Source organism: Pangasianodon hypophthalmus, chromosome 17, assembly GCF_027358585.1.
Source record: "Pangasianodon hypophthalmus isolate fPanHyp1 chromosome 17, fPanHyp1.pri, whole genome shotgun sequence".
Classification (NCBI taxonomy): domain Eukaryota; kingdom Metazoa; phylum Chordata; class Actinopteri; order Siluriformes; family Pangasiidae; genus Pangasianodon; species Pangasianodon hypophthalmus.
In genome coordinates, this window is record NC_069726.1 from 8,414,804 (window position 1) to 8,441,042 (window position 26,239).

General features: G+C 37.7%; 1 protein-coding gene across 2 annotated transcripts; it reads left to right on the plus strand.

Annotated features, from left to right (window-relative positions):
- The first annotated feature begins 1,854 nt into the window (after positions 1-1,854).
- On the plus strand, positions 1,855-25,801 carry LOC113544929 (EKC/KEOPS complex subunit LAGE3). Of its 2 annotated transcripts, none has more exons than XM_026944007.3 (3): positions 1,855-2,010; positions 21,150-21,286; positions 25,580-25,801. In XM_026944007.3, exons 1-3 carry the CDS (start codon positions 1,882-1,884, stop codon positions 25,692-25,694), a joined length of 381 nt encoding a protein of 126 aa, XP_026799808.1. In that variant the 5' UTR covers positions 1,855-1,881; the 3' UTR covers positions 25,695-25,801. The 2 variants fall into 2 exon arrangements, with proteins under 2 accessions (XP_026799808.1, XP_053097027.1); XM_053241052.1 differs by lacking the exon at positions 1,855-2,010 and adding an exon at positions 5,630-5,764 and having other exon boundaries at positions 21,158-21,286.
- The last annotated feature ends 438 nt before the right edge of the window (positions 25,802-26,239 follow it).

The window sequence follows — 26,239 nt, forward strand, 5'->3', positions numbered from 1 at the left end:
ATCAAGGCAAGGAATTCGACAACAAGCTGTTTGCAAAGTTGCAAGAGTACAGTGGTGTGCAAGGCTTCCATACAACACTGTATCACCCACAGGGAAATGGGCAAGTTGAGTGGTTTAACCGAACTTTGCTCGCAATGCTGAGGACCTTGCCCGAGACCGCCAAAGCCGACTGGAAGACATCACTTGCAAAGGCTGTGAATACGTACAACTGTACAAGAAATGAGGCGACGGGGTTTGCACCCTATTACCTCCTCTTTGGTCATATGCCCAGGTTGCCCATTGATATCATGTTTGGTGTTCCAGCGAAAGACCATGGCTCCTCTTACCATGACTATGCTGAGGGCTGGAGGAAGAGAATGATGGAAGCTTATAACTTGGCCTCAAGAGTGTCGCACAGAGAGAAGGAAAGAGGAAAAGCTCTGTATGACAAGAAAGTGCATGGAGCTGAATTGCTCCCTGTTAATAGGGTACTAGTCCGTAACTTCTAGAAGACCATTCTGGGAAGAGCAAGTTTACATTGTCACTCAGAGGAAGTACCAGGATAGTCCAGTATATGAAGTTCAACTTGAAAATTGGAAAGGGAAAACAAGGATACTGCACAGAAATCTGTTGCTCCCGTGTGATTACTTACCTGTAGAAAAGGAACACCTTCCTGGAAGACCTGAAAAAGAGAACAAGAAAAAGGTTGGAAAAACATCAACACAGCAAAATCAGATGCACTGTGACAGCTCAGATGGTGAAGATGATTGGAGAAGCCTGGTTGGAGTGCCGGTTGACAGGGAGAGTCGAAACGACAGTAGGCATCTACAGTCAGAACCAGAGGACACAGTGATGCCGAACGATGCAGATCCAGAGCAGGAAGATGAGCAAGGAGCAGGATGGGGAGAAGATGATGTGTCATTCTCAAAAAGAGAGGTCGGAGAAGCAGATGAGGCTGAAGAGAGTGACGCGGAGACTCCTTCACAACCAGCCTGCAAAAGAACATATCCTTTGAGAAACAGAAAAGTAAAAAAATGTTTACTTACCATAGGTCAGCATGTGGATGCATATAACCTTCATGAAGGTAGGATTTATTGCAGGACTGTTAGACTGTATTAGTTTTAGCTCGGTGTACCTAATAAACTGACGGCTGTATTTATACTTATAGGCTTCAGAGAAATACCAAAATTGTATATTTGTAAAAGTAGTGGGGTACAAATACCATACCCCACCAACAATAACCCAGACAAGCTCTCTTCCACATTTTGGCAAATATGTAATACAATTAATTTGAGCTAGAGAGGCATTTAAACATCTTTGCTTTCAGCTACTGGTCTTCATTTTGTGTGTGTGTGTGTGTGTGTGTCATGGGATAGTATTAATGCAGTGGAAGAAATAGAAAAATGGCTACACATGTCGTGGGACCAGATCTAGGGAGAGAAGTCTTGTTACTGAAATCCCCCAAGGCATGTGGAATATATTCATTCTCCTTTGCATTCAAAACAGTCTCTTAGGCCAGCTGCTTGTGCATAAGCACAAAACTGAAGTCATATTTTAAACAGCTGTTAGATTGAATACAGTGATTATTTTAAGCTACACAACTTCTCATGTTTATGGCTCCCTGTGACTAATAACAGTGAAAAATATGGTTGCAACAGCATCAGCTCTCAATTTCAGCTGCCATATTTGTTTTTGTGAATTGCTGTCCCTCATAATGTGCCTTCAGAGTGGCTTATGAGTTTAATTTCCACACACATTCCAGATATTACCCCATAATTATCACTATTTCATTGCAGTCATGGTCATATGCCAGTAAAACACACTGAACCTTGATCCACAAGTGAATTGTCCAAATACACAGTATAAACATGACTTGCTGCACACAGTTTTCTGTTTCTCGTGATGGTCAGGTTGCTTCTGCTGACTTGGGACACCATTTTTTTTCTCCTGTTGGTATCTTTTGGAAAGCGATACATCTGGATCCCTTTTCAGACCGATTGGTTCATCCAAATGCCGCACAGCCAACCAATGGTAAGACTTCGATCTGTAAAAGTTTTTTTTTTGACATTATATTTATTGGATTTTGGCATCGAAAGAACATAGTCATACATACAATAACATTTATAAACATTCTTGTTGGTGTTGGTCTAGCCTACTGGTGTAAAGTTGGTTTGGTATTTACACAGATAGGTCACTGTATTTGAACAATGACACAATTTCTGGTTATTTTGGCTCTGTCTTTCAGCACATTGGATTTGAAATGAAACAAATGATTAGCAACAGCAGGAGCCAAAAGTGCATGTTTTATGTGTGTGTTAATATATAATCAGTGTTTCTATCCTATCACTTGTTATGTGTTTATTTTTATGCTGCAAATAATATAGTACTATAATACAGCAATATCCTAGGCAGTTGTATGGTCAAAAATGCAACATTTAAGAGATAGCCGTAAATAGTCCCCTGGATGTACCACAAACACCACTGATAAGTCCCCTGAAGGTTAGTTGAATGTACCGCAAACATCCCCAAGGAAGTCCGCTGGACTTGAGAACTATAAGAACGTCCCCTTAACCTTTTGGCAAACCTACAAAAAAATTATCCACAGAATGTTTGCAGTGTTGGTTTGGGGGATGTCCGTGTGACATATTTTTTTAGCTGGTATAGGACTGGGTCTTTTGCTCATACCAGCCCATAGAAGAATGGGGGGTGGGATTGAGATGGCAGAGCAATTAATTAAAACTAACTAAAACTGCTGCAGTGACATAAGTGATTAATATGAAGAGCTGCCTCTCTAAAACATTATTTGAAATTTTAATTAAGATAGAGGTAAAGAAACAGTGGCAAAAGCAGTGAGATGAGGAAAGGACAGGACAGTAGTTTTATGAAATTCAGGAACTAGTAGAGGCAATGAGACCTTCAGAAGTATCCAGGAGACAGGAAATGAGGATATCAAGATTGAGCTTTTGAAATACACCACTCAGTAGCAAAGTACAGCACAAGGAAACACAGTGCAGGCCAATGAGAATGTGCAGAAACAGTGGAGCATTACAACAGTGCAATGTTTCCCAGCCCGACCAAGATACAATGCAGAAAGTAAAGGAGTTTATTTCTCAGAGAAAACAACATGTTACCTGAACGGTGCATCTGATATATATACTCCAGTGTCTTACAACAGCTAAGTTGTTTAATAGGTTAAAAAAAAAGGTAAATTCTTTCATGTATATTAGAATAATTTAAATAAAAATTTAAAAAGACATCCCAGTTCACATGCCCCACCAGGACAGGTTAATCACTGAGAAGGAGGTTAGGAGACAGAGCTAGGTAGGATCTCCAAGTGGCAAGTACAGTCCTGGTGAAGTTGCTGGTGTGAGTGTGTAGCCAGAAACTAGCATGCTGGAGGCTGGACTGCGGCAGAGAGAGGAAGGAATCTGTTTGAATGGATTAATTAATAACTTCAACAAAATAGATGTAACGAATCCAGCCTCTGTGGCTCCCCCTGATCGTCACCAGAGGTCACCATCACCCGAGTATTGACTTTTCCCTCTAAACTCCATTTCCCATCACCCCTTGCCTAGCACTGATTACGAGCTCACCTGCAGCTTGTTACCGGGACTACTTAAGCCCCTGTCTCACACTCACTCTTTGCGAAGTCTTGTTTTGCCCTGGCTGACATTACTGAGTGTTACTACCTTCTTTATTGGATTACTATGTTTGACCCTGACTGTTTTCTCTCGTTTCTGGATTGTTTGCTGCCTGCCCCGATCATCCGTCTGTCTGATTGCTCTGCTTTGTCTTGCCTCTGATTACCCTGTTTGCTGTTGCTCGACCACGCCTGTACAACTGTGTCTACCTTTTATTAAAAGCTGCAAATGGATCCTCACTCTGTTGACTCATCATTACAATAGACTTCATGTGGAAACTATTATGAACTTTCATGGTTACACAATTGCATTTTTTGACCATACAGTATACATTTTAGAAGGGATTTATTTATAATCACACTATCCGGTGTCATCCAGTTGAGGATGGGTTCCCTTTTGAGTCTGGTTTCTCTCAAGGTTTCTTCCTCATATTGTCTCAGGGAGTTTTTCCTTGCCACCACCTCTGGCTTGCTCATAAAGGGATAAATTCATAAATTTAAAATTTATATACTAAATTTATATATTTCTTTAAAGCTGATTTGTGACAATGTTCGTTGTTAAAAGTGCTATACAAATAAAATTGAATTGAATTGAATTGAAATGAATTGAAGTTGCTGATATTTAATAAAGTGTGGGAAGAAGGAAGAGTACCAGAGAGCTGGAAGGAAGCAATAATTATCCCGATAAGGAAACCTGGGAAGGATACCAGTAAGCCAACAAACTACAGACCTATAGCCTTGACATTGCATGTCTACAAACATGTAGTAGAGAATGGAACACCTCAGGCAAGTGTTGTAAGTCCCACTTTATTTTATGTGATGATAAATGATATATTTCTAATATTCAAATGGATATGGTAAGATCACTTTGCGGATGATGGGGCTTTGTGGGAAATAGGGAGAAATGTAGGACACATAGTTAAGAAAATAGAAACAGAAACAGCTGCTTGTAACTTACTGGATAAATTTGAGGGGGCACGGAGATAATCATCCAACCAAAAGAGTTTTGTCTGGACAGGGGATGCAGCAGAAAGAGACTTGGGAGTGCATGGAAAGGAGTTTTTCTCAACTATAGTATGGCCTGTTACCCCTGTGTGGATGCTAGAAACTCTGGTGGTAGATTTGGAACTACTTCAAATCAAGTCAAGAAATAAAAGTACAGATTTGGTGAGTGAGTTTTATAGACAGTGAGATATGTAGACAGACTTCAAATTACCTAAGTGTATATACTGTTGAGTTATATGCCATCTTGATGGCTTTAGAATGGGTTGAGCAAAACAAACCAAACAAAGTTCTAGTATGTAGTGATTCATTCTCTGCCTTGTGCAGTCTCATGTCAGGTATGACCAGTAATTGTCAGGATTTCCTTTATGAAATAACGTTAATACACTCAGAATAAGGAAACAAGATACCAAGGTCATATACATTTAGGTTTCCACTTATACAGGCATTAACGGTAATGATAGAATTTACAAACTAGCCAAACAAGCTGTCAAAAAAGAAAACATAGACACAAGTATTAGTCTCTCAAACTCAGAAGGAAAGAGCATTGTATGAGATCGGGAGATAAAAGGAAGACATTCCACTCAAAATAGAGACAAAATAATATGATTCATAATTTAAATGATGATGTGATGATAGCTTGGTTAAGAATGGGTCATACCAAACTTACTCAATACTTCACATAATGGGCATTTATGTGACATTTGTCAGGAAAAGGAAACTGCCGAACATGTTTTATTAAATTTTAGCAAATATGAACAAGAAAGAATTAAATTTATAAGAGAATTAAAAGTGGAAGGATGTTCAGAATACACAGTAGATAATTTATAGAATACCAGATCAGGTAATGGTAAAATTATTAAAACAATTTTGAAAATCATTAAGAATAGTGGCATTAAGCATAGAATATAGGGAAACAATATATTTTAAAGACTTCATCCTCGCCGTACTCCAGCACAGTAGGTGGCCAGTAAAACTCAAATAAGACACTCCCCTCCAGTAAGTGGCAGTAACTGTTGTTTGCCAATCGCAATCCAACTCCAGTAGAAGAAGAAGAATCGCCTGAAGGACGACAACGAGGATTATATACTTAAATATGGCGTCCTGCGTGAGAGCTGGTATGTCTGACAACCAGTTCGAATTGTATCCTTTCAATATTATTATGTTTTGTGATTTTGTATGGCACGGCAGATTCGTACTCGCTAACAGATTCGTAGTTAGCTAACAACTAGTTATGATCCGGTTTGTTCGAACCGTTCGAGCAAAATGAGTCAGTGGCTCTTTAACTGAATCGAAGTTTTGAAACCTGTTTCGCACATGACTCGACGTACATAAACTAAAGGTAGCTATAAGGGTGGTTCAGTATGCACTTAAAACTGGCGATGTATTACGTACACTCTTGTACATTATTATGTGCGCAGTACACAAATGTACAATCTAAATTTTATGTTGTTGTGTTTACTGTATTACATATTTAGCTCATTTTTATATTTTTAATTTTGGGAGTTGCAGGGAAAAAAAATCATATTTACATTCACAGATATTAAAAGCACAGATGAAACATAAAAAAAAGAATAATATTTTTTATTCCATTAAAGTAATACACAAAAATAGAGTATCAATAAAGTATATTGTTTACAAAATGCTAATGTGAAACCAGTGTTTATACACAAATAAAATCTCATATTTCATGCTAAGCACAAGAAGTTTTATGAACTTTTATTTTGCGATAACATAAAATAGGGTTATAAATCAAAATAAAATGGCATATCTTATTCTAAATATTATCCATCTTTTAAAAGTGATGTTAGCTGTTCATTTTAGGTGATGCACGTTATAGCATTATGTTGCTACACTGTCTAATTTTACCCACAAAGTGTCTCAGTTATCAAGCTTGATATATGGATGGATTTACTCATAAATTGAGTGCAGGAGCATTTACAAAAGAAATTTACTATTCATGAAAATCCTATCATTTTGGAAGGATGAAAGCTGGCTTATAAACAGTTCCGTTTACCACGGCATCTACTAATTATAGTCCTATTAGTTTAACACAATTTTTCCTTTTCCCTCCAAATCTGGTGTATAGTCCAAGACATGTTTGATATTTTTTGTGCAGAGAGAACAAAAAACATGGATCAGAGAACAAAGTACACATGCCAAAAATTAGTTTTGGCTATGTGTGATGAGCATAGCAATGCTTGAAAAAGCTCTTTTAAAGGCTCTGTTCTGGCATTTTCCTCCCAGTACTCACAATCCCATCCCAAACCCTGGTACCGCAGTGTAGCAGAACTTGCATTGTGTGATCTGTTCCACAACATGGGTACAGAGCACAGAGCCAGCAGTAGTGAACTAGCTGGTTAATGTTAACTAGCTAGTTAAAACAGAGAAGAGAACATGCAAAGAGACCACTCAGTCTATGACTCAGTAATCCAGACTATGAGAGGTGAAAGTAACAAAAAATAATTAATGAATGAATTAATTAATGATGAAATGAATTTCATAAAAATGCATGTAAAGAAAAAAATTGAGCTGCTAGTGAATTTTAAAAGAAATGATAAACAGCCATGTTTATCAAGCATGTTCTAGGCCATGAATGTTAATTGAACAGTGCACAGAACAGACTTGTGACTGATGCAAGACAGTGATTTTAAATATAAACCTAAATTCAGGCCAAATGTTGAACAAGGTAGAAGTAAAAAAAAAAAAATAAATAAAATTACCTATGCTAAATGTTATTACAAAGTAATGCAGGTCCTACCTGGAGTTAACAAAACAATTAAGTAAAGTGTTACATGATGATGAAATAATTTCTGTTAGATTTATTAATTTTTTCTTAATTACATACTTTTCATTTTTTTTATTATAGAATACTTCTGCCTTTCTGTGACTATCTGCATGTTAATTTTATATTTTGAGTTATGAATGATAAATGCTGAATGTAGTGACAAATAATGAGCATAATTTTTGTATTTATCCAGTCAAATGCAGTGTATACAGTTGTAATTTGTTCAGCTCAATTTTACTTCAGTTGCATTTTTATCAGTTACTTATTGTTTTTACTTTCACAGTAACAGGCATGCGCCAGAACAAATATTTAAAAAAATACTGTAAATAGAGTGTTTTATAAGCAACCTTACCCATTCAGTGATGACATCGGAAAAATCTATCAGTCTGTATCTGAATAAAATAATACAAAGGGACAGCATACCTGTATGTCTCCATGAAAATGGAATCTGGTAACTGCTACAACTGTCCAGAATATCTGAATAACATATTGGATGGCCAAGACTTACATTACTTGTTAGCTAGAGTGAATATAGGAAGTCTACACACTTCTGTTAAAATTGCAGGTTTTTGCTATGTAAATAATGAAACCAAGATGAACCATGTTAGATCTTTTTCTACCTTTAATGCCACACAGCAACCAACAAATTTAACATTTTGAGTTTGCTCAAATAACTGTAATTGTTTCATGCATCTATTTGAGTAAATCACTCATGATTGGTGATATGGATATGAACTAAACTTCTGCGATATTCTGAGGATGTCTGCAATACGTTGGGGTCATCAATGGGGTAGAGTTAAGTCATATAAATTTGTTCTCAGGAACCAAAAGTCCGATTGAGCTGAAATTTAGTGTGCTACATTGCTCTACTTTTTTAATTTTTAATCACAGAATTCTTCAAAAACATGGCCACCTTCAGCCAATCAGTTTTCAGCAGCCACTTCACACAGCTATCCCTGAGCTAAGACAAAAATGATGGATATGTTTATCTTCAAAGATTTTGTGTCAAGCTAAAATCTGTAAAAAATGCAGAGTGTGACCCTCAACAATGATCAAAAATAAATGGACATTTTTAAATAATATGGCCATCGTAAGTAAATCAGTTGTAACGAGGCGTAACCTAATGGACTCAAACAGCTGTAACTCATGATTGCTTGTGTGGATTCTCACGAAACTTAAAAGCCATGTACAGGACAAGATTTTAAGTTCAAATGCAATGTTCATGTATGGTCTCTTTATTGTTCTATATAACTTGGCAAGAACTGGTTGCAGGGGGCTGTATTCGTGAAGAGTGCTTGGACTCCACAGATCACCTGCAGAAACATTTAGCTCCACCCAATCCAATTTTAATATAATTAGCATAATATGCAAAACCTACTTTTGCATACTCATCCTAGGTTTTCAGCTGGAGGCAGAGCTGGTTTAGTCAGATAACTGTAATTTATGTATGGATTTGAACTAGAAAGAACTAGAAAGATGTTCAGTACATGCTCTTCAGTATGTCTGCAAAGGGTGGGGCATGGTCATTGATAAGGGGTGGAGTTAAGTTCAAATAGCTGTTTATCAGGAAGCAAAAGTCTAGTGGAGTTGCTGCATTGTTCTGCAAATGTGTAACTGGATTTTTAATCATCACTGAATTACTTAAAAAACATGGCTGCTATGTTCATAATCCAATCAGTTACATGTGCAGAGGCCCATCAGTTTATATACTGAACAGTTTATATACTGGTTGTAGAGACAGTTGTAAAAGCTTGCAACCCATCACTTAGCATCTTTCCACACACATAACTAAGTCCATTCCTAGTCAACACCCTTCCATGTCAAAACACACAGAAGTCCACTTATACACCCAAAAGGGTGTTAGTTACCAACTTAGAACAACTTTCATACAAATGATTATTTTATGATTGTGATACGATTATTGATCTTCATTTAATGCCCATGTAGATAAATGCATATTTTATTTCCACACGTTCGCTCATTTGATCATTAATTTTTAATAATTTTTTTTATATAGGGTACTAGGGTTTGGTGGAGCGTCATTCTTCACAGCATGAAACTTCACATCCCCTAATACTGATTTCTAATGGTGGTCCTCTACAGGATCATAATCACTTGGGAATGGAAAGATATCTGGAAACTGATCAGTTTCTTCAGCTTCATTCTCTGTGAGCAAAGGCAATAGCTTAATATCACTCCTAAAAGCGGATGACACCATGTGTTTGAAAGCTTTAGCACAGGGACACTACAACAGAACATGACACATAAAACAATACAAATCATTAATAAGACCTTCAATATTTGTCCCACGTAACCCCTGAAGCATTCACTTATGCAATCCCAAAATTAATTTTTATATTTAAAGCCTGTTCCATATCTGTGGGGCTTTGGATGGGAAAGCTCTGCCCACTGCTGTAGCCTTTATTAATCGAGTTGCCAACAAAGAGTCTGCACCGTTTGATCAAAGCAGACATGATGGGTCATAAAAGACCAAAAGATTACTCAGGTGTTTTGGCACGAGGCCATTCAATGCTTTGTAAGTCAAGAATAGTATTTTATAATCAGTGTGAAATTTTACTGGGAGCCAATGCCGTGTAGATAAGATGTGGTCATATCTTCTGACTCTAGTAAGGACTCCGGCTGCTGCATTCTGGCAGTGGAGCTTGTTTATGCACCTACTGGAGTATCTGGACAGCAAGGCATTACAATAATCCAACCTAGAAGTAACAAACGTATGAACTAGTTTTTTGAATAATGTAGTAACATTATATTTTTTATCTTAGCAATATTTCTGAGATTAAATTAGACTATCCTAGTAATATTATCTACATGAGCTTCAAATGAGAAACTGGAGTTAATAATCACACCAGGGTCTTTTACTGCTGCAGAGGATGCAACTGAAAGACCATCCAGAGACTACAAAATCCTACTATGTAAACAGAAGCTTGCTTCTAGCTGCCTGTAGTCCTAGTCTGTCTTGTCAGAATTCATTAGGAGGATGTTTCTCAGCATCTAGTGTCTAATGTCCCTTATACATTCCCCAACTTTATAAAGCAGGTGTCTCTCATCTGGCTTTGCTGAAACATATAACTGTGTGTCATCAGCATAACAGTGGAAGCTAATACCATGTTTACGAATAATTTTTACCCAGAGGTAGAATATATAGAGAAAAGAGCAGTGGGCCAAAGAACAGAGTCTTGTGGATCACTAAAATGTTAAATTAGTATGCATATAGGACTCACCACTTACATCTACAAACTAATAGCAATCAGTCAAATAAGATCGGAGCTAGTCTATCCAAAAAAAAAAAAAAAAGGATCTGTGGTGTCAAATGCTGCACTTAGGTCAAGCAAAACAAGCAAGGAGACACAACCCTGATCGGAGACATTTACCACTTTAACTAGCACCGTCTCAGTACTTTGAGTCATGTCAAAAACCTACTTTTCTGTCTCCTAGGCCATTTATCCAGTCTTCCCCAAATTTTCACATAGATCATTATCAGGGCAACACTACTGCCTATTGCACTGAAACTTGATATGTAAATTCATGACCATGCTCTGATGCTTGCTTAGCACCTTACTTTGCCTCTGTGGTGCTTGGCCCCATAATTGCTGCTTGCAACTATATTTATTAGTGATACTTGCTATGCAATGCAAGCATCACTAATATAATTGCCTATATTTACAGTCAGGTCCATAAATATTGGGACAGTGACACAGTTTTGGTAATTTTGCCTCTGTACACCACCACAGTGGATTTGAAATGAAGCAGTCAAGATGTGACTGAAGCATAGACTTTCAGCTTTAATTCAAGGGGTTTAACAAAAATATTGCATTAACCGTTTAGGAATTACAGCCATTTTTTACAGAGTTCCTCCATTTTCACATGCTCAAAAGTAATGGGACAATTGACTGATAAGCAGTTTCACGGCCAGCTGTGGCCTGTTTCCTCCTTATATCATGATAAATTAAGGAGATAAAAGGTCTGGAGCTGATTCCAAGTGTTGAATTTGCATTTGGTAGCTGTTCATGGGAACTCTCAATATGCCGTCCAAAGAGGTGTTGATGCAAGTGAAGGAGGCCATCATTAGGCTGAAAAACCAAAACAGACCTATCAGAGAGATAGCAGAAACTTTAGGAGGGCCAAATCAACAATTTGGTACATTCTTAAAAAGAAGGAATGCACTGGCGAGCTCAGCAACACCAAAAGGCCCGGGAGACCACAGAAAACAACTAAAGTGGATGATTGCAGAATTCTTTTCTTATTGAAGAACAACCCCTTCACAACATCTAGCCAAGTCAGGAACACTCTGGAGGAGGTAGGCCTATCATTGTCAAAGTCTACAATCAAGAGCCACCTTCATGAATGTAAATACAGACGGTTTACCTCAAGATGCAATCCGCTGGTAACACTCAAGAACACAAAGGCCAGAGTAGACTTTGCTAAAAAACCTCTAAAAAAAGCCTGACCAGTTCTGATGCAAGAGTAACTTGTACCAGAATGATGGGAAGAGAAAAGTATGGAGAAGGAAAGGAAGGGCTCATGATCCAAAGCATACCACATCATTCGTCAAACATGTGGAGGCAGTGTTATGGCATGGGCATGTTTTGCTGCCAATGGAACTGGGTCACTGGGGTTTATTGATAATGTGACTGTTGATAGAAGTAGCAGGATGAATTCTGAAGTGTACAGAGCTATACTTTCTGCTCAGATTCAGTCAAATGCTGCAAAACTGATAGGACAGCGCTTCACAGTACAGATGGATAACAACCCAAAACATACTGTGAAAGCAGCCCAAGAGCTTGGAAATTAAATGTTCTAAAATGGCCGAGTCAGTCACCTGACCTCAACCCAACTGAGCTGCTTTTCACTTACTGAAGACAAATCTGAAGGCAGAATGACCCACAAACAAGCAGCAACTGAAGATGGCTGCAGTAAAGACCTGGCAAATCATCTCAAGGGAGGAAACTCAGCATTTGGTAATGTCCGTGGGGTCCAGACTTCAGGTAGTCATTGACTGCAAAGGATTTACCTCCAAGTAATAAAAATAATCCTAATATTTATGAATATATTAGTTTGTCCCATTACTTTTGAGCCTGTGAAAATGGAGAAACTCTGTAAAAAATGTAATTCCTAAACAGTTAATGCAATATTTTTGTTAAACCCCTTGAATTAAAGCTGAAAGTCTACACTTCAGTCACATCTTGACTGCTTCATTTCAAATCCACTGTGGTGGTGTACAGAGGCAAGATTACCAAAACTGTGTCACTGTCCCAATATTTATGGACCTGACTGTATGTATGTATGTATGTATGTATGTATTATTGTTATCGTTATTGTTATTATTACACCAGACACTTTTTTTTTTAAGTGGAATCACAAAATTACAGCAACATTACAGCAATGACATGTGACGTATCAAAACGCTTGGCTCAATGAGGAGAACTGCGATATGGGCGACGTGCACTTCAACCCCCAAAATAAGTTGGATCACAAAACTACCGCAACATAGACATGTGACAAATCAAAACGCTTGGCTTAATGAGGAGAATTGCATTATGAGTATTATAGTGACAACACATGCACGTTAACTCCCAAATAAGTAGAATCACATAATTACCACAACATAGACATGTGACATATCAAACGCTCGGCTCAGTAAGAAGAATTGCATTATGGGTATTCGAACTGCCATTAAGCCTATTATATTAAAAATCAAATTTAAATACAATCATTACAGCTACCAATATAGGTCAAATTAGTTATGATTCAACAAACGCATACACACGTGTAGCTCCCCCAATGATGTTTTCGGCCCATAGAGAATGAATGGGGAATAAAACACGGGTTTCGCTGTCATAAAGAGTATTATATTAAAAACTCAAGTTAAGTACAATTGTTACAACTACTGATGTAGGTCAAATTTGTGATGTTTCTACAAACATGTACACACATGTAGCTTCCCCTACTGACTGGCATGTGCAGCTGCATGTTGATGTTGAATTTTGCACGGGTAAGCACCACTCACATTTTTTTCAGAAAATGTAAATTCTAGTTATTGTTATAGTTTCCGAACACTTTTTCGGTGCACAACTAGTCTCTCAGTTTTTGCCCACCAAAAGGAAACATACCTCAAAATGTGCAACCCCATTGGGAAACGTGTACTATTACTTTTCTCAGCGTTCCCACGTGCATTTTTCATGCAAGTGGCCAAAAACGGCGGCTTTAGGCCCATAAAGAATGAATGGGGAATAAAACACGGGTGTCACAGCTTGGACATCGTTCGGCTGACATGCTTGTATCCCATATCCTCTTGTACATCTTAGGGAATAGACCTGGCATATACACATCATGTTTCAGAGTTTTTGCCGGAAATGTCCAGAAAATGGCGTTGTTCCAGCCACTTAGACAATAATGGGAAATTTTTTGACCCCCTCTAACTCCCACACCATCAATGACACAGACATGAATGACGTGTCCAAGTGTTTGGCTTGGTCCAGAGAATCAGGAGTCACATTTGGGAATTGATCCCATGTGCATGTTGCATGGAATTTCTCGTCAGGATTCTTAATACACACTAATAAACTCTTGTAGGGATAAATTCATAAATTTAAAAATTTAATTGAACGGAACTAATGTAAAATGAGTCTAGAGAAGCAAACAGGCAAACACTGTTTAGATTTACTCCATAGAAAATCTTCGGCACCTACCTAGTCCCGTACCATGTCACCCACAGCCATAGATCATACCTCAAATTGCTCTGAATTCGCAGGAGGTGTGTGCGATTAATTTTCTCGCCATTCCCACATGTGTGTCATGAAATTCCAGATCAAATTTCCCCCACACACTCATTGAGAAATAAGTAGTAAGACAGGGTTACAACATGGGCTACATGGCATCACGTCGCCACAAAACATGTGACATATCAAAACACTTGGCTGACTGAGGAGAATTGTGTTATGGGTATTTTAGTGATGCCATGTGCACATCACATGCAGATTAACCCCCAAAATAAGTGGAATCACAAAACAACTGCAACATAGACACATGATACATTAAAACTCTTGGCTCAATGAGGAGAATTGCATTATGGGTATGCTAATGATGTTATGTGCGCACCACGTGTACATCACCCATTATACTGAGTGTAATCAAAACTACTGCAGCATATGTGACATATCACAGTGAGAAGAATTGCGTTATGGGTATTTTTGTGATGTCATCTGCATGTCATGAGCACTTTTGCATTCTTCTTTTGTGATGCTTTTCCAGGTGTGTAGCACAGCTTGTTTCAGTTATTTTTTGTTTTTTGGGGGATTTCTCCCTTCAGTTTCATCTTCTGTAGGTGGAATGCATGCTCAGTCTAGTGATTGTCCATCCATAAACCAAATGAATTTAATGGCGAAAGTGCCAAACAGCAATTGAGAGTGTATTTCAGCATTTGACAGATTTTTAACCAAACATGAATGATGTAAAAACATAAATATCTCTAGATACAGTTGACAAAGGACGTATATACAGTATACAATCATAGGGAAAAGAAAGTACACCCTCCTTCAATTCTGTCTTTTATGTGTCAGGGAACATAAAATAAATAGAATAAATAGGATAAATACCAATGGGGTAGTCCTCACCAACTTCAAACAATCATATAACCTCAGGTGACAACAAAAAAAACACAACAGATCTCAATATGTAGTTATTTTTTTCCTAAAAAATAAACCAACATTCAGAAACCAGTTGGGGGAAAAAAAATATGTACGACCTTCCTAATTCCACAGTCATTAAGAGAGCAATTGAAGAAATGCACAAGATTAGTTAGTCATCAAAAAGTACCTCTATACAAGCAGAACTTTTGGCAGTTTGGTGTTCTGGAGCACTCAGGTGTGTGTCTACATCATGCCAAGAAGAAAGGACATCAGCCATGACAACAAAGAAGCAATTATTGCTGCTCATCAATCTGGGAAGGGTTATGAGGTCATCTCTAAACAATTTGAAATTCACCATTCTACAGAGAGAAGGATTGTGTACAAAAGGAGGGCCTTCAAGACACTTGCCAATCTTCCCAGGAGTGGGCATCCCAGCAAATTCATTCCAAGGTCAGACTGTTTAATGCTCAGAGATAAAAAGAAAAACCCACAAGCTGCATCATGTGACCTACAGGCCTCTGTAAGCACATTACATGTTTATGTTCATGACAGCACAGTCAAACAGGAGACTCATAGGACTAAACAAGTATGGCTTTCATGGACGGGTGGCAAGGAAAAAGTCCCTTCTCTCCAAAAAGAATATGGCAGCAAGAATTGGGTTTGCAAAATTGTATCTGAACCACAAAGGTTCTGGAACAATATCCTTTGGACTGATGAGACAAAGGTGTTGTTTGTTTATCATGCACAGCGCCATGTTTAGCGAAAACCAAACACAGCATATCACCACAAACACCTCATGTCAACTGTCAAGTATGCCATCATTGGATAATTGATAATTTCAACAAAATAGACCTCAAGTTAAAACTATAATGAATTCATAAATGACTCTGATGCTCATATTCATAAGTTGCACATAAGCTTATAAGTTCCTGGTTGCACAATTGCAATTTTTGACTATAGTATACTGTTATAGAAGGGAAATTATTTACAATTGCACTATCCGGTATCACCCAGATAAGGATGTGTTCCCTTTTAAGTCAGGTTCCTCTCAAATTTTCTTCCCCATATCGTCTCAGGAAGATTTTCCTTGCCACCGTTGCCTCTGGCTTGCTCATTAGGGATCAATTTATAAATTAAAAATTTATATCCAAAATTTATATATTTCTGTACAGCTGCTTTTTGACAGTGACCATTGTTAAAAGCACTATACAAATAAAATTGAACTGAATTGATGATTTGGGATTGTTTTGCAGCCACAGGACCTGGGAAACATGCAGTCATTGAGACAACGATGTACTCCATGTTATACCACAATATTCTTGAGACAAATGTGAGGCCATTTGTTCAGCAACTTAAGCTGATTCGAAATTAATTAACTAATGTTGCTAATGTGTTGCTAGGGAGTTGCTAGGGTTGCTAAACTTGACCAGACTTACGGTTCCTGAGATACAGATATCTGAATTTAATCCCACCCTGTAAGGGTGTCCACACCCCAACCTTAGCAGACACCCTCAGAATCTAGTCCTGAATATGCCTTTCATATTTTGTGCAAATCCCCTTAATACATCATGTGTTATAGCTGTTTGAGTAAATTAAGTTCTGCCATGCAATGAATGAAAAGAGAGCCATGGACATAATCCATATAAATGGTAACCAAATAAATATCAGCATGTTTTTGAAAATTATTGATGAACAAACACTTATGAGTAATTTGACACTACAGTTTTGAAGATATTGCAAATGATGGGTTCACATATTAATCATATTATCAGAAATTGGAAGCGATATGCTTATACAAAGTGATTTGCAGGTGATTTGCTTATACAGACTGTTTTGCAGGTGGCAACTGTGGTGGTAATGCACTTTAAAACAGAGACTCTTTTCTTCATCAAGTGATTCCTTTATTGCAATATCCAATAACAGATTCTATAAACATCTTATATATAGGACATGAATGAGACATCCCACTCTTTGTTTGATTACATTCAAACAAAGAACTCTGTGCCCATTGGTTACTCCTAACGTACCATCTTCTACCCTGCCCAGCTGCAGGATGTGTTTATCTCTGAGAATATGTGTGTCCACTATGTCAGTGTTTTTAGAAAACCCTGGCGCCAGTGACATGGCTTATTGTACAGTCGAGGCTGGAGCTTTTGGTCCATCTCTAAGAGCAGGAAGACAGGGAAAGACTGACTTATGTAAAAGGTCAAGTGTTTGTACTTTGCATAGTGCATTTTATAATCATAAATGAAATTATAATTCACATTTAATTATTATTCTATATTTCCCCACTTTGATCCTAAAATCAACCCTAATAATAAGGTAAACAGCAAATTAACATCTACAGCATCAAAAAATGACACCAAAAGTTGAATCAACACAAAATGACTAATACATAAATCAAAAGGACTATAATATAAAACTGTGAGTGTAATGGGAAACACCATTCCACAGTTTAGTTTCATGCTCCACAGTACTTAAAACTTGCCATCCATGTGCCGCATGGAAACTACGATCAGTGTGGTGTTCTGCTCATTAGTCATGGATTCTATAAAGCTACCTGTTGACCAGAATAGAATAGAATGATTTAAGTGAAGGGAAATAACCATAAATCTGTACACTACAGTCAATATTAGTCTAGATCCATATCTCTTCAACTGTCTCTTACTCAGTTTGTTTGTGTTAGTTTAGAAATGGTACCAGTTACAATGGTCAATCAGAAGGTGTTGCCAGGTGGACAGAATTAGATCAGGAAAGGTGTCATCGTTATAGTTATCTCGATGGGTCAACTGAATGTATTATTGTCTGAACAGCGACTGTATCGGTCTAAAAGAAGAAGGCATTTTGCAATGGTCTGAGCATCCGGTCCTGCAAGGGAAACATTCAGGTTATTTAGACATGTAAACATGTCCACAGTCACTAAACAATAACTAAAACCTTGACATGGCATTATTTGAGTGATGTTCATCATCAGGTGATCAAATGGTGCAGCTGGGGCAGGTTGAAAGAAGGGGGTTAGATTTTCCTATATTCATTGACTTGCAAACTGTACACTTTAAACAAAATTGTACAGCAAAACTCAAAAAACCTGCTGCACACCAATAATAAATAATAAAAAAAAAAAAAGTATTTTTGTACTGAATTAACCCCACTTTTGAAACATAGTCCTTCCTATGTTTCAATAGGGTCAGGAAAATCTGAAATGTCAGGTATTCATTTGAAACTAGTAGCAAAAGTACCATCAGACAGTCAAGTGGGACACTATAAGAATCATCCAAATTACCCAAAAGAGTCATTACCTGAGCCGGTGTGATGGGCTTAGGTAAGGACAAAATGCTCAAAATGCAAGATGGATCTAGGGTGCACCCATGAGCATTCAGAATATGACCTAGATTTCACTTGGTGTTGAACAAGTTGTAACCATTTGAAAATTTGAGTTTTGAGTTTTGAACATTTTTTGCCATTTTCTGTTTGAAAATAGAGTAGAGATATGGTGTCAGTGTTTTACTGCTCTTCGACGTTGCCGTCAACGATCAGCATACTGCCCTGAGGCGGCTGGAACAATTCCAAACTGTGTTCAGTAAAAAATATACTATGTGTGTCACAATAACCTTGAAGCTATAGTACTATTTGCCTTTAATGTAAACAAAGTGTAGGCCCTGGATCAAATGAAATTCTTTTTCTTTTTTTTTTATGGCTAAGAGAATTCAGAGATGAGGAATCACAATGAATGAAAGCACCACACTTCAATAAAGATGCGTGGATGTTATCAAGTCCTTGTTCGCCTCTTTAGACAGAATATTGAGCATGGAAAGGTCAAAAAGAGGATTTGGGCATAACTTCAAGAGGTTTCACATTCCTCATCTGAGCAAATTCATTTTTATCTTTTGCCCACAGATAAGAAGGTACATCAGAAAACAGAGAGTCAGAAACAGTTTATTATTAATAAATTACACACTAGAGAGAATAACTGATTTTTTTTGCCAAAGTGGTTCAGGTTCAGTGACTGAGGCACACATACCATCCCCTCAAAATATATTGGAATGGCAAAGCCAATTGTATTGTTTTTGCTATATACTGAAGACATTTGGGTTTGAGATCAAAAGATGAATGATATGAAAGATCAGAATTTCAGGTTTCATTTGCTGATATTTTCATCTAGATGTGTTACACCACTTAGAACATGGCACCCTTGGTGGCAGACCACCCAATTTTTAGGTGAGCGAAGTATTGGGACAAATAGTCTTAAAGTAAATGACACCAAATATCTGGTTGCATATCACTTGCTTGCAATAACTGCAACAAGCTGGTGACCCACTGACATTACCAAACTGTTGCATTCTTCTTTTGTGATGCTTTTCTAGGCTTGTACCACAGCTTCTTTTAGTTGTTTGTTTTGGGGGTTGTTTGTTAAGTGATTTTGATCACTTAATTTTCAAGTGATTAAAAATATATTCCAGTATTTCTGATCACTTGAAAATTAACACATCTAGGTGGTAAATATGAAGAAATGAAACCTGAAATTCTGGTCTATTGTCTCATATTCATGTTTTGATCTCAAACACAGATGTCTTCAGTGTATAACAAAAACAAGAGTTGGCCATAGAGGGGACCTTATATCACACAGTTACGGTCATATTTGTGTACACTATATGGCCAAAGGTACATGAACAGCTGACCATCCCATTCATATGGGTGGGCCTTCCACCTCAAACTGTTGCCACAAAGTTTGAGAAGACAATTGTGTGGAATGTCTTTGTATGCTTTAGCGAACTTAGGGGCCTAGCCCAAACCTGTTCCAGCGTTAAATGCCCCTGTGCCCAAGCAGACTTCAAAAGATCCATTTAAGTTCAATTACATTTCAAGTTCAACACATCGAGATATCATGCAAACTACTGACTTCTTGGCCAAAGTAGCATGAGAAAAGTTTTTTTAATAGGCCAGGAACGATACACTATATTGCCAAAAGTATGTAGACACCCGACCAATCGCATCCATATGTGCTTGCTGAACATCCCATTATAGATTTAGTCTCCCTTTGCTCTTATAATAACCACTGCTCTAATAATAATCCATTTTAAACCACTGCTCTTATAATAATCTCCTGGGGAGGCTTTCCACTAGAATTTGGAGTATGGCTGCAGGGATTTCTGCCCATTCAGCCATGAGCGTATTAGTGATGGAACTAATGCTGATGTCGTACGAGAAGGCCTCACATGCAGTCAGCATTTCAATTCATCTCAAAAGTGTTCAGTGGGGTTGAGGTCACAGTTCTGTGCAGGCCACTCAAGTTCTTCCACACCAAACTTGGTAAACCATGTCTTCATCGACCTTGCTTTGTGCACAGGGACATTGTCATCCTGGAACAGGTTTGGGCTAGGCTACTTACATCTTAATGTTACACCTTTCATCTTCTAGTCAGTTGTGTGTTTCCAACTTTGTGGCAACAGTTTGGGGGTGTTATGGTCAGGTGTGTTCATACCTTTGGCCATATAGTTTACTTGTAAAATATCTGCAAGAGCAAAAATGGAAAAAATAGGGTTCATAGTATAGATAGGAAGACTACATTATTTGACATTGTCCTAAAGTTTTTGAAAGAAATGTTTAAATCAATTAGCCTCCACTCTTTTTAGCGTCATTTTTTTAAATGAAAAAAATTCTGTTAAATCCCAGGAGGTCAATTGTAACAACAGTGTGTACAACGAGACTACATTTCAGTAGCTTATCATCAGGGTTTTTCCCCCCTCTTCTATTACACCTGTTTCAGTGCATAAAGATTTTGAAATTGTTGAATGAATCTCAAGTTTAAGCAGGTACATCGTTTTCTGGGAAAGTTTTCAAATATTGAGTTTAAGTCTTGTGGTGATTTATTTAATCATATTTTGTAGAAATCTTAATCCCTAATATATTTAAATGAGAATTTTCTTGGAAGCTTAAGGTATTTGTGAGTAAAGTAACCATAACTATCTTAACTAGAACCAGGACTGGGATTGTTATGGTCTATATTCTCACATTATTAACTGCCACCATGTTTACAGCATAGCCTTGATATCTATAATCATATAATATAAGAATTACTTTTCCTTTACAGTATGCCAGAACTATAGAAGTTCCCTTTCCTTCACAGAGGGAGGTGTCCATTGCACTCCAGTCCTTGTCCCCTGATCGTGAGCCAGGGACAGGGGGTACCATAAGAACTCTGAGTGCTTCAGCTAATGCACTATCTGTGTAAGTTGTAAATACAGAATCAAAATTTCAGGTAGAAGTAACTCATAGCTCAGGCATTATTTTTAATTATTTTTCTCAGACAAACAGAGACTTGAAGCATGCATTTCAAAAAGGATTCCTGAATATTAATATGTCACAATTTCTTTTTTTACTGTTGAAGAGAATGAGTGTTGCTTGATTGTCTATAAAGTGTCTTCTTGGGACTGAAAATTGTAGGAAGCTGTACCCAAGGGCATGGGAAGTTGGGGTGCTGAGGGTGCTGCAGCACCCCTGACTTTCAAGATTCCTTTAACTGCAAGGACAGCTGTAACTGCTAAAATAATAATAATATAGACAAACAAATAAAGAAATAGGCTAAACAAACTTTAAAGTTGAGTATTTTGAGAAGTTTTTGAGTTTGTATATCAGAGATATCATTCTTCTTATACCACAGCATTTTGTCAATGATAATTTTTAATTTATTAATGAACACTGCTTTTTAATTGTTTATAGTTACATTTAATGTTATGGAATGTCTGGAGACTACAGTCTTCAGGACAGAGGAGTATTTCAAATACATGCTGCTATAGGAAATTAATCTTCTGATTTGAGACTTAAATTGCACTGTGGTGCAATTAATTCAAAATCTCTGTTAAAAGAAAAAAAATTATTTGACTATTATTTGAGTGTGACATCATAGCTCACTCCACATGTATGCTGCTTAAAATGCCAGCAGCCCCAGTGTAAAACACCTTCCCATGGCCCTGGCTAATCCTGTAGATTTTCATTTGCCTCTTTTTTTCATGCCCACTGTGCTTCTGCTGACTATAAAACTATGAAATACAAAGTATATTAAGCCCTCCAGAATTATTGGCACCCTTAAGAAAAATGAGCAGAAATGAATATATGAACATATCATATGTGATGGCTGATATTTTAAGCTCAGGCATACAGGGACATCATGTAGTTTTATTCACAAATCTCAATTTTTTTATTCATGAAATAAAAGAGCAAATTAGGAAACAACATCAAAACCAGAAACACCACAAATTCAGAAACATGTCAACATTAAATCAAAATGGAAAGGGTAGGTCCTTATCAGATGATTGGAACCTATTGGACACACAAGGAAAAATATTTAACCTAATGAAAACAGTTCAGGTAATGTATATTATGATGATGAGTAGTTCCTTTGTCTCAAAAAAAGTAATAAAGGAGAGAAAGATAAAGAAAGCTGGGTTTTCAACAAAAAAATCTGAGGTTTGGGGGGCCCCCAATAACAATATCGCCAATATCCCCCTGGCCTGTCACTGCTGAAGTTGGGCAAGTTGAGAATGGCCAGGCCCAGGTGGCAATGGTTGTAGCTCCTGCATAACTGGAGCACTACACAGTGGAAATAGTGAAAAGAGAAAAACCCTTGGTTTAGGGGCTCATTGCCCAAACACTACTGTTTTTAAGTATTGTGTTTCCGGGTCTTTCACTACACTCCTAGTGGTGGTATTTCATAGTCAGTGCCTGCAAGCGCTTCTGATGATGAATATTAGTGATGTTCGTCAGATATGTAAGAATACTTGCAAAGCCCCTTCTAGTAAGCTGAAAGGGTACAAACTGTGTACATACAGAACTATGAAGGTAAGATTATACTTATTTTTATATATGCAGTCCCCTCTGAAAGTATTGGAATGGCAAGGCCAATTGTAATGTTTTTGCTGTATTCAGTTCAATTAAATTTTATTTGTATAGCCCTTTTAACAGGTTTACAGAAATAAATACATTCAAATTAAATCAAAATAAATTGTAAATATCTGAATTTGTCCCTAATGAGCAAGCCAGAGTGGCAAGGAAAAACTCCCTGAGACGATATGAGGAAGAAACCTTGAGAGGAAAAAGACTCAAAAAGGGAACCCATCCTCATCTGGGTGATAACGGATAGTGCAACTATAAATAAATCCCTTCTATAACTGTATACTATGTGGACAAATAGTACAATTGTGCAACGAGTAAATTCATTACAGTTTACGCATGAAGTCTCGTTTGTTGAACCTATCCACTGATGGACACCTGAGTACACTCGCGGCAACCACAGCCCCAAAGCCACCACTGCAATCACAGTCCCAAGCCATCACAGTAAAACTCCCCAAGCCATCTCCATGGCCCCCAAATGGCACCATCCCCAGCAATCCCAATGATCTCTGGTCCGTCCATGTGGTCCCTCCACCCCCAGCAGCAGCAAGCAATCTCAACCGATGAGAACTCCAACCAGAAGTAAGGCATCAGGATGGATTCTGCAGTGCCGGAGTCCAGAAGGGGTCAGGATCACTGGTATCTCAGGAGTAGCATGTGTAGCTCAACAGAGAGAGAGGGAGAGATTGTTAGGTAAGCTTTTGTCCCATAAAGGACAATGTACTTTGTGTGCAGAGTGCAAGCAGGGACTCCAGCAAGACTAGCTATGACAGCATAACTAAAAGGGAGAGCCAGAAGGCAACACAGACATGAGGGTGCCCTGGGATATAAAGCGGCCAGCCACTCCACCATCAACAAACCTGAATGAACACGTGAGAGTGTGTGTGTGTCAGCATCCAGACATCCCAGTTCACCACAGCACTCTGTGCCTGTGAACCCTCCAGACCTGCTCCTTTACCTAAGAAAGAAAAAAATTACTCACAAAAGGCTTGACTAAACAAATATTTTTTCAGACTAGACTCAAACACTGAGACAGTGTCTAAGCCCTGAACACTAATTGGAAGGCTGTTCCATAACTGTGAGGCTTTGTAAGAGAAAGCTCTTCCCCCTGCTGTAGCCTTCACTATTCAAGGTATCAACAAATGGCTTGAACCTTTTGATCGAAGTAGGCATGGCGGATTATAAAAAAAAAAAAAACAGAATTTCGTTCAGATACTACAGCACGAGACCATTCAGTGCTTTATAGATCAACAGTAGTATTTTATAATCAATACAAAATTTGATTGGGAGCCAATGCAGCATGGATAATACAGGGGTGATAGGGTCATATCTTCTGGTTCTAGTAAGGACTCTCGCTGCTGCATTCTGGACTAACTGGAGCTTGTTTATACATCTACTGGAACATCCAGACAGCAAGGCACTACAACAATCCAACCTAGAGGTAGCAAAAGCATGAACAAATTTTTCTGCATTATGTAGTGACATTATATTTATCTTAGCAATATTCCTGAAATGAAAGAAAGCTATTCTAGTACTATTATCCATATGAGCTTCAAATGAAAGACTGGAGCCAATAATCACAACAAAGTCTTTTACTGCTGCACATGAAACAGAAAGGCCATCCAGAGATATTATGTAATCAGAAAGCTTACTTCTAGCTGATGTGCTCCTAATACAAGTACTTTGGTCTTGTCAGAATTAAGTAAAAGAAAGTTAAAAATCATCCAGTGTCTAATGTCCTTTACACATTCCTCAACTTTATTAAGCTGGTGTCTGTCATCTGGCTTTGCTGAAACATACAACTGTGTGTCATCAGCATAACAGTGGAAGCTAATACCATGTTTACGAATAATTTTGCCCAGAGGTAGCATATGTAAAGAAAAGAGCAGTGGACCTAAAACAGAGCCTTGTGGAACACCAAACTTCACCTTAGCATGGGTAGAAAAGTCACCATTTACATCTATAAACTCATAACGATCAGTCAAATAAGACCTGAGCCAGGAGAGGGCTGTTCCCTTAATGCTTACAACATTTTCTAGTCTACTGAGGAGACTAGCCTGATGAGTGCTGTCAAAAGCTGCACTAAGGTAAGCAACACAAGGAAGGAGAACACAAGCTTTCTGAATGCTCTGTGTATAGCCAAATCTGAACATCATGGTAGAGGCAAACACATTTTGTGCTGAAGTATCCTGGTACTGGCAATTTCCTGATACCCTCAACCTTTACAACCACCAGCCACAAGATAGCCTCAAAGGATTAATGACCCACTGCCTTATTTTACTGTGGGTAATCAGGATTATAAAATATAAAATTATTAGCATATTCCTTAGGGTTGTCAGTACTTTTGGCACAAATATTGGAGTGAAAATACAATTATTATAGTAGTTCTAATTGTTTAAGATAAAGATCTATAGTTTGTCATGTTTGAGTGAAATCTTAAATTATCGTGTGTAATGTTTATTTTTTGATAATTTTTTATGAAGGGTGCCAATAATTTTGGAGGTCACTCTGTTTCAGTCCTAACACATCTGGTTATTTATCTGTAAATGCAGTTAAGCTAACTCATGTATAACTTGTAGTCTTATGTGGATATTATTGCATGTGACCAGAAACTTCCTGATGCATTTTCAGAAAATGGAATGCTGTTGAGGCTCGCAGTCTTCGTGTATCAGTAGGCTCGTTTTTAGATCACCTGGCACTTGTAATGGAAACTATGGATGCATTTGGACAACCAGCTCTACCGTGAAACTAATGGAACATGCTGACAGAAAATTTGCCCAGATTACATTCATTTAAATCTGTGCTATTTAAAAATATTGTAATGATTATGTAATAAAAATCTTATTACTTGGACCAGTATTGAAAGTAAATTGTGGAGAAAAACATCCTATTAAAACAACCTATTAAAAAAAATAATCTGTGGATGCACTCTACAATCCAATGTGGGGTAGTTGAGTATCTAGAATGAACATCTAGTTAAAGCCCAGCAAGATGTGATTTAATATACAAATAGGCAAACAAATAAATAAATAACTGATATGTGCATATAAACACATTTGAGATTTGAACATTACATAAATATTTCATAATATGGTTCATCATACTTGTTTCAACCCAAGACAAAAAAAATGTTACCAGTTAAAATTAAAACGTAACCAGTCTGTTGAATAAAGAACAAGAACATTTGGTGACATCAGGTATTTTCTTTCAGAATTCAAATTTTTTGGATTAAGTGCTAAATAATAATAACTCTACATTTAAACTAGCGAGTGACAATGTGACAGACGACCA

Bases quoted from the DNA above. Each gene is read 5' to 3' on its own strand.
- LOC113544929 (XM_026944007.3), top strand. From the start codon at position 1,882: ATGGTCAGGTTGCTTCTGCTGACTTGGGACACCATTTTTTTTCTCCTG. The intron at 2,011-21,149 runs GTAAGACTTCGA...TTTCCTTTACAG, and splicing joins TGCCGCACAGCCAACCAATG to TATGCCAGAACTATAGAAGT. The intron at 21,287-25,579 runs GTAAGTTGTAAA...ATGCATTTTCAG, and splicing joins TCAGCTAATGCACTATCTGT to AAAATGGAATGCTGTTGAGG.